At 45.1% G+C, this 8783-nt stretch overlaps 5 protein-coding genes across 8 annotated transcripts; 2 read left to right on the forward strand and 3 right to left on the reverse strand.

Moving 5' to 3' along the window:
* Positions 1 to 82: 82 nt before the first annotated feature.
* On the forward strand, positions 83 to 2029 carry LOC6733496. Its single transcript, XM_002080517.3, has 2 exons — positions 83 to 813; positions 876 to 2029. The coding sequence occupies exons 1-2, from the start codon at positions 263 to 265 to the stop codon at positions 1345 to 1347; spliced, it is 1023 nt and encodes a 340-aa protein (XP_002080553.1). The 5' UTR covers positions 83 to 262; the 3' UTR covers positions 1348 to 2029.
* On the reverse strand, positions 1905 to 3178 carry LOC6733497 (snRNA-activating protein complex subunit 3). The gene has a single exon (XM_002080518.4). It carries the CDS (start codon positions 3176 to 3178, stop codon positions 2045 to 2047), a length of 1134 nt encoding a protein of 377 aa, XP_002080554.2. The 3' UTR covers positions 1905 to 2044.
* A 63-nt stretch (positions 3179 to 3241) lies between these two features.
* Positions 3242 to 3985, reverse strand: LOC27206140. Its single transcript, XM_016167275.3, has 2 exons — positions 3836 to 3985; positions 3242 to 3770 (listed from the first exon to the last, which is right to left on the reverse strand). Exon 2 carries the CDS (start codon positions 3692 to 3694, stop codon positions 3242 to 3244), a length of 453 nt encoding a protein of 150 aa, XP_016026457.1. The 5' UTR covers positions 3695 to 3770; positions 3836 to 3985.
* Positions 3986 to 3996: 11 nt separating this feature from the next.
* LOC6733500 (polyadenylate-binding protein 2) lies at positions 3997 to 6902 on the forward strand. 4 transcript variants are annotated; one of them, XM_016167630.3, is made up of 6 exons: positions 3997 to 4113; positions 4535 to 4753; positions 5009 to 5410; positions 5571 to 5704; positions 5767 to 5837; positions 6293 to 6902. In XM_016167630.3, exons 2-5 carry the CDS (start codon positions 4643 to 4645, stop codon positions 5807 to 5809), a joined length of 690 nt encoding a protein of 229 aa, XP_016026458.1. In that variant the 5' UTR covers positions 3997 to 4113; positions 4535 to 4642; the 3' UTR covers positions 5810 to 5837; positions 6293 to 6902. The 4 variants fall into 4 exon arrangements, with proteins under 4 accessions (XP_016026458.1, XP_016026459.1, XP_039147742.1 ...); XM_016167631.3 differs by having other exon boundaries at positions 4024 to 4339; XM_039291808.1 differs by having other exon boundaries at positions 4024 to 4324.
* A 134-nt stretch (positions 6903 to 7036) lies between these two features.
* Positions 7037 to 7795, reverse strand: LOC6733501 (general odorant-binding protein 99a). The gene is made up of 2 exons (XM_002080522.3): positions 7636 to 7795; positions 7037 to 7565 (listed from the first exon to the last, which is right to left on the reverse strand). Exons 1-2 carry the CDS (start codon positions 7678 to 7680, stop codon positions 7179 to 7181), a joined length of 432 nt encoding a protein of 143 aa, XP_002080558.1. The 5' UTR covers positions 7681 to 7795; the 3' UTR covers positions 7037 to 7178.
* Positions 7796 to 8783: the final 988 nt, after the last annotated feature.

Genomic DNA, 8783 nt, shown 5'->3' on the forward strand with positions numbered 1-8783 from the left:
AAAAATGCCTAAGGCAGAGAGCTGTAATAATAGATAAATCAAAGCTTTGCCTGGCAGAGAATTTAATTTTTTAAAGTCCACAATGTTATCGATAGCATTTACGAGGTACGCACGACCGATAGCGATAAGACAGTTCTTGTGTACAACGAAAACAAATAGTTCTTATCAATAAAGTTAGGCATTAATCACGGCTCCGAATTAGATAAATGATGTAATTCCGCCACGAGGACGCCGTTCCGTTCCGATCCGACTCCACTCCAAAATGAGCCACGGCGACCAGAGTCAAAACCAGAGCTGCCAGCGGAGTCAGGCGCTCACTGGCGGTGGTGACTCCGCAAGGGACAGGGAGAAGGAAAAGAAGGGCTGGTTCCACTCGCTGACCAGGCGCAAGAAGTCAGACTCGGCGCTGGCCGTGTCTGCATCCGCCTCCACCAGTGGATCCCAGAACAACAACAACGAAGTGTGCGTCCTTGAGGCAGCGGACTCTTCCATGGCCAGCTGCAGCAATGGGGGCACGGGCACAGGAACTCTGCGCAGAAGGCGGGACAAGGACAAGCGAAACGTGTTTGCTAGACTACGAAGGAAGGTTGGCCAAGGGCTCAGCTCCCTGCGAAACTGGCACTCCATGGGCGACTGCGACGACGGCGGAACCACTGATGCCACCTACGAGTTCCTTACGCCGGCCATCTGTCCGGAACCCACGCTACCATTCACACACGACTACTTGCGCTTTATCCGGAAGAAGTGGCTGGAACGCGAGGACGCCCACTCGCCCAACCAGATCATGTACAAGGCCTGCTCCGAGATGCTCAAGTACGCGCCGTGTTTCTCCGTCCATCAACGATCGATGACTCATGCCCTTTGTTTGTTTTTAGCCAAGTGTGGTACTGGGGTGAGATCTCCAGGCGCGATTCGCAGCGACAGTTGAGCGACAAGCCGACTGGGTCATTTCTAGTCCGTGACTCGGAAACCAGCGGATCCCAATTCACGCTCAGCTTTCGGATTGTGAACGTAACCCTGCATTATCGACTGGAATATCGCGACAATTTTTGGCACTTCGAGGAACTCAAGTACGAGTCCATTGTGGAGATGATCGAAGATATCTTGCACCGCTGCACCAACGACAACTTTGTGTGCTTTGTGAAGGTTCCCAACGAGATGCAGCCACCGTTTCCAGTGATCCTCAAGTACCCGTTAAGCCGGTACGCCAACATGCCCAAGCTGCAGGACCTATGCCGCCGCGTTCTGCAGCGCCAGATGTCGCGCGAACAGCTGGCCCAGTTGCCAGTGCCGGCGCAGATGCTGGAGTACTTGTCGGTGGAGCGGGAGCTGGTCTTCCAGAGCTAGGCATCCGCCGCCCGCCGTCGAGAAGCCGCTGGTCAAAGCTTTAACACTGAAGTAAACGCAAGCGCGTACACCAAAGAGGTCCGGGCGAATGGAATCCCAGCCTGCAGTTGTTCGTAATGATATTTGTTGGTCGGATTGGCAATATGTTGTTGATGCATTTCTACGCCCCCGTAACTAAGCGCACAGTCTCTCTTCACGTGCACGCCGGAATCCCAGTGCACAGAATTTTACTGTATTGTACTGCTAAGTACCATTAGTACTAGTATCTTGTCTAGGATAATGTATTATGTTATTTGCCATATTTAGTCTATTGGTTTGTTTTATATGGGTCCTGGTCAAGTCTATACTCTGCACCACAGTGTGCAAATCCTTAAACAAATTTTTAAACATTGAACTATTGCATATATGTATTAACGTTAGTTCTAAGCCAGATGTATCGTACTATTTACGTTGTTTGCATTTTTGTATTCCTAACTTGGACACTAACTTTTTGCTAATCTAGATTGCATGGAATTTAGGCAGCTTTACGGCAATCGAATACGTTCAATGCCAATTACTCTTGTTGCAACGTGTATGTATTTTATTTAAATCTATCTACGAATATTTTACAAGAACAAAATATCAATCAACTCCTTGAGCGATCTTGCAGTCAAAGGAGATCGCAAATAAAGAAAAAATCACACATCTGCATGTTTATTCAGAAGGGGAGATTTTGTTCTTTAACGTCCTCCTCTTCGTTCTCCAGCTCTACATGGTCGTACATGCGATAGGCTTTGAACTGGCCCAGCTTGACACCATCCACGTAAAAGAAACTGAGAAAACAACTGCGGCACAGGTAGGAGGGATCGTGCAGCTGTCGCCGGGACTGGTTCACGATGAAGCTATAGCTGCGAATGCCGCACATATAGCAGGTCCTGCGGTTAAAGGTGCTGAAGGCGTGAGGATAGGGATACAGGCTGCGATCTGGCCGTTTACTGAGCGGCGTTAGCACCTCGATCTGGGAGATCACGAACAGGTGCTCGCAATTGCCGTGGTGCAGGTAGTGTAGCGGTGACCCGGGGCTGACAGTAAGATCGATGAATCTTTTGCCCTCCATACTCTCCACCTTAAGCGTTTCTCCGTTCACTCCGTTCGCTTTGGCCGCCCACTGCAACACGGTCTTGGAATAGTCGGGATTGTTCGGATTCCGCTGGTCGTTGTAGAATGTGTCGTTGATGAAGAAGTAACCGGGATTTGTGTCAATGGATGGCAACGGTGCATCCGGATCGTCGCTGATGTCGACAAAGCGTTTTCCATTGCAAACGCAGCTGATCTTGTCCCGCAGCTCGGTCAGATAGTTGCTGCCCAGACATACGAATTCCTCGGCGAAAACGGGAATCTCCACCTTAAACCCGCGATGGTAGGCCCGCGGTGGTCGATAGACACGCACGGTTAGCTCCAGTTCACCGCAAGCATCGAGGTGGAGGTTAGGAGCGTCTGTCGGCGGCGGATTCAGTTTGTGGCTGTACTGGGTGCGGCCAAAGGGACACTTACGGGACTTGTCCTTGTGCTGGCTTAGAGCCGTAAATGTGGAGGGCACATGCTGGTTCTCCTGTGGCAGAGAAAAGGTTGGGCGGCATTTGTCTGCGGCGGGCTGGAAGACTGCAATCGAGCTGTCGTCTGGGGACTCGATCAAGTCCAGAGAACAGCTATCAGACACGTCGACAAGTACTGGGTTTGTTTGCAGAAAGAAGGGCACTTCGTCTGCAGTACCGGATATCTTATTTTGATAGTCGGATAGAAAGTCTCGCAGGTTTAAAGCTGGCTTCGTTGTCATATAGGTGCTATCCATGGTACTGAGGGGTATGTCTTGAAAATGTGTTTTCTGTTGAGGATTACACTCAGCTCTCCACACTCAGTGATCTTCTCCGAACTTGTTAATAGCCTCCTTGTAGGTTATATTTAGCTTCAGAGATTCTGGCTTTGGCTCGGTCTGCTCGTCCTGTTCAGCCTCAGCCGATTTCTCTACCTCCTGGTGCAAATTGTCCACGTAGACCCTTTCAAAAGATATCACCTTGGTGGATTTGTCCACGTACTGGTACCGCTGGCGACACACAGACTCAAAAAGCGGATCACTTGCCAGGTTGTCCTTTTCCTTCTCGAAGAACACGTTGGTTCCCACGGAATGTTCGTAGCGTCCCCGGTAGATGCTTCCATTCACCTCCGCCATAGGCGTGTCACTCTCGATTCCGATGACCTTAATGGCCGCGTCCTCGTGCTTCAGCTGGTGCGGGTGGATGTGGTTCTTGAAATCCGCAAATACCAGGTACTCTGTGTCCTCGTACTCCGAATCGGAGGAATCATTCATGTTCCCCTTTTATCGTTATGCATGGGTGTTGTTGTTTGATGTTCGATAGTTAAACCGGTTCCATGTAACCCACAAGCTATAGTTTTGCAGTTTATAAATTAGTTGGCGTTATTTCGCAATAGATGACGTCCTTAAACATACTTGGTCTTTTTTGTACACGCCTGATTTCCTTTTACAAAACTTTGTTAGATATATGCGTCCACATTCCTCTTCTTCCCTTTCTATGGTAAATTTAAAATGGCATTGTGGTGCGAAAATACTATTATTGTAATCATCCAAAGAACTGCTTGCTTAAATACCGGCAGTTATCGATAGGTAAACCCACCACCAAACAACATATCGAGGCGAAGACTGTACAGAACTGTCATCGGTAAAAACGAGGCGAACACAAAACTGTTTCATTTTGTGTCAAAAACTACGTACGTTTTCGTATAACTGTAAATATTAGTAAATAATAAATTAATAAGCTTATAAATAAATATATAAGTGGACGTAGTGTGGCGCGCAACAAAGTTAAAAAGGCTGTAAAAACGTAGACTTTTGAACAAAAAACAGCAACCCAGCGTACGTGTGTTTTCACAGGCAGCCATTTTGGGCGAACTCAACGTCAGCAGAACGAGCTCCTAAATTGTACATATATTAAACGTAAGAACAGTGTGTTTAATTAAATAACAGGCGTAGGGCGAACGCAGTGACACCTAGACATTTAGGTGTCCGGAGCCTGAATTTATTTACTTGTGGCCTGGATTTTCACTGCATTTGCATGATGCACTCTTCATTCGCGCTCTTAAAGTTTTACGCTCTTTATGCTCACTTTCGCCGCCCCTTTCTCATTGACAGCTACATACATAGTTACGACAACTGCCGTTTTGTGTACCACGCCGGAAGCTTTTGCGCCAACAAAACCAAGCTTTTGTAGCAGACGTAAACAAACCCGAATCCAAAGCAATGGCCGATGAAGATATCACATTGAACGAGGATCAGCTCCTGGAGTCGCTGGAGGAGACGAACGGGGAGCAAGAGGCTGAGATCGCCACAGAAATCGCCACACTGACCGAGGTGAGTTGGGTTTGCCTTTGTTGACAGTGCCCAAGAACCAGTTTCTTGGCCTCACGCCCTGCGAAAGCCCGCCGAATTCCCTGGAAAAGCTCGCAAAGCTTTGGGGGATATACAAGCCGAAAGCCGCAGCAATGGCTGCTTTTTTCAGAGCGTCACTTCGCGCCGCCACTCCATTCCATTGTCTGCTGTGGTTTCGGGCGTTTGCTCATCGCTCCAAATCAAATACCACTAAATTCCATCTTTTCGCGTCGCCAGGAGGAGGCCAGCATGCAAATCGACCCGGAACTGGAGGCGATAAAGGCTCGCGTCAAGGAGATGGAGGAGGAGGCCGAGAAGATAAAGCAGATGCAGTCGGAGGTGGACAAACAAATGGCCGGTGGGTCCACCACCGGCTTGGCCACAGTCCCGCTTTCTCTTGAGGAGAAGCAGGAAATCGACACGCGGTCCGTCTACGTGGGCAATGTGGACTACGGCGCATCGGCCGAGGAACTGGAGGCCCACTTCCACGGATGCGGCACCATCAACCGAGTAACCATACTCTGCAACAAGGCTGACGGGCACCCCAAGGGATTCGCGTACATCGAGTTCGGATCCAAGGAGTTCGTCGAGACGGCACTGGCCATGAACGAAACCCTCTTCCGAGGGCGTCAAATTAAGGTGAGTATCTGAAGCTCTTTTTGCTAGACCTGCTACCTATCAAACTCTCAGATACATATATAGAAATTTAAAAGATCTGACTATGGTTCTTACGTAGCGCAATTTTGAGACACATATGTGTAGTTGACTTTAGCTTAATCCTTTCTCTATTCGCTTCCAGGTAATGTCGAAGCGCACAAACCGCCCTGGACTCTCCACCACAAACCGCTTCGCACGCGGCAGCTTCCGTGGTCGAGGAGCCCGTGTCTCCCGGGCGTGCTGTCACTCCACCTTCCGAGGCGCCAGACGAGCAATGTAAGTGGGCTCTGTAAAATCCCGATTGGATCAAGCTAATCCCGGTCTGTCTTTCGTTCCAGAAGGGGTTACCGTGGTCGCGCCAATTACTACGCTCCTTACTGATTATTGTTTTATTAAAATCCCTAGTAAGGTAAGTTGACAATTTCGAACTGATCTCTTTAAAAACCCAGACGAACGAGACTGAAACTGATTGATTGTTGAAATTTGATATGTGGGGGTTGCGTCCGATTTATGTGGGCTACCTAAAGTAATCCGATATCTTTTATATTTAGATATATATTATTTTTTCTTGAAATGTATGAAACCAAAGAGCACGTCGTTTTATGTTTAATTTGCTGTTTCAAAAACAAAATTAAATTGCTAGAAAATAGAAAATTTTTATGGAGCTAAATGGAGTTAGTTTGCACAGCTGAATGGATCATTAGGGGGAATAAAAAGAATCAAATTTAAGGTTAAAGACTGAATAACTTTCCGAAACCTTTAAGGGAATGCCTTGCTCTCATCCGCAGCGTATTGGGACTTATTTTAATGCTTGCATTCAATTTACCGACTCTCGTCTTTAATCCATTAACTATTTGATTTCAGATTTTTTTACAATATAATTTCAAAAAACATTATTTTATTGCCAAACTTCTTTGCTAAATAAAAAAGAGAAAACAATCGCAACAGAAAACGCCAGAAAAAATATCGTTTCAATAAAAAATGCATCCGCAGCAAGAAAACAGGCGAAAAAGAAGAGACCTCGAAAATAATAAAAAATCAACATGGAAAACGAATATCTTGACTTGGCTATAATGTTTTTTGAAGCACCCAACACCAAACACCCCCTTTTCACACATTTTAATTTTCAATAAAACATCAAAAAAAAAAAGATTATGAAAAACCAGAAGTTGATTTAAAAAAACAAAAAACTATATACATCAATAAGTATATATAAAAGAAGCGCAAAAGAAACACAAACCCCAATAAAAGAAGTTAAAAGATGGCAAAAGCAAGTAAAGAAGGAAGAAAATAATAAAAAAATCAAAAGAACACAAGACTCTTGGGAAAGAAGTAAATCAACAAAATATATTAAAAAAAAGTGTGCGTAATTTATATATTCAAAAAAATATATAGAGTAAAGAGAAGATAAGAAAAGAAGTTGAATTTACTAAACCGAAAAAGATGAAGACAAATATAATCGAATTAAACAAGCTATCAATGCCTTTCCTTTGGGCGGGACAAGGTTTTTGGGATTGAGGATGCGAGTAACAGCTTGATTCCTGCCACCACCACCACCTGCCTCTCTTCCAGACTTTAGAAATATTGTGAATAATAAAAAGAACATTCTTCATTCAAAAGCACTATTATATGGTTTTATTTCAATCGTAGGATTGCAGAGCCCGAGCGGACTTCAACTCGAAAATGCCGCTTTGCTGGCGTGTTGATTGATCTTGCGCTTCTAGAATTGACGTGGAACTGCGCTGCACTCCTAGTTCTTCTGGACGGCGGCCTGCACGAGGGGCAGGTTCTTGCCAAGGAAACACTTGAAGCCACGGAAGGCCCATTCGTTGGCGGGCGACTTCTGCTCGTTCTTGTCGGCGCACTTCTCGATGTCGGCCTTCAGCGCGGCCTTGTCCTCCTTGCCCTGGCCCAGTTGCGCCACCAGGTTCTCCACCTTGAAGCCCTTGGCCTCATCGAACAGGTCGAATTTGACGAAGATGCACTGGATGTAGTTGCGGGTGATGTCATCGTCGGGATAGTCGAAGGTCTTGTACTTGGCGATCAGGGCCTCGGTCACCTTGCTGCTGGCGGCACACTCCTTGCGCGCGCTCTGCAGATCCTCGGCGGTGCGCAGCTTGTAGTCGGAGGCGGAGGCCTGTCGAGGAGCAAGCGTACGGATTTGGATTACTGGCTGCCATCGGCTTCTCTCCCCTTGCAACACTTACCAGACCCAGCAGGGCGCACAGCAGAATGGCAACAGCGTTCTTCATGGTGAATCTAATTTTTTTGGTGGCTTCGATAGATTGTGTGAGGACTGAATGCTCGCTCGGAGGAAACTGTTGACTGTGGTCTGGGCTGCTCCAGCTTTTATACCTTCGAGCCCCGCTCAATGTGGGTATGTCGCACTCAACTGTGGGGCGATTTTGAGTGTCGCTCAATTGAGTTGCACTCGCCGGCGTAATTTAAATCTCATTATGGAATTTTTTGATAATGTCGAGGTTGTTGAGGAGACGAGAAATTAAGGATTACCTGATATATGAAAATTATATCTAGGATTGAAGAGATACTAGCAGTAGGTCTTAATATTAGAATGCTGTATTGGGTTTTTACTACTCTGTTCGGGAGAGACATTTTCGATATAATTTTTCTTAGTTTTGTACTTACAATTTTTATTAAACAAAATTTATTAAAAATTTTTTTAGTAAAATGGCATTTACTTCTGGCAAAAGTTATTTTAATTTTTCAGATTATAACAATTATATTGATTATTCTATATTATGAGCTAATTAGTTTTTTCTATCCGAAACATTAGCATTCCAAGAGAACGCATTTCCTAATTTAAATAGAGAGCAGGAAAGAAAGAAATATATCATTATCTATCATCATATATCATATATAAAAACTACGAATTTATTCCTAATAAGGAATATAGTGAATCAAAAAGATTTAATATATGTTATTTTTAATTACTTTTCCGACTGTTCGGAATATACATATATACGTTGGATTTTTACCAAATTAAGACCGAAATGATATATCGTTTAAAAAATGCCGAAAACCAACAGCAACGAAGGTAAATTTTTTTCAAATTTTTCTAGTGATGCAATCCAAGTCCAAGTCCAATCCAGCCTGTTCCTACTTACATATGTATATACTACCTGACAGGTACTAGAGAACAGACTTTCAGGGTAGTTTCATTTAGATATCTGTAGAACTGAGTTTGCGTAGAACATAGCGAAATCCACCCGGCTGCTGATACTGATCATGAATATACATATATACTCTTTATATAGTAACCAAAGGTTTTCCTCTTTCCAGACAAAGTCAGTATACCCTGCCCTCTTCTTTTTCCAGCATATGACTTCTTATTAAT

The sequence above is a fragment of the Drosophila simulans genome, chromosome 2R, assembly GCF_016746395.2.
Source record: "Drosophila simulans strain w501 chromosome 2R, Prin_Dsim_3.1, whole genome shotgun sequence".
Lineage (NCBI taxonomy): Eukaryota > Metazoa > Arthropoda > Insecta > Diptera > Drosophilidae > Drosophila > Drosophila simulans.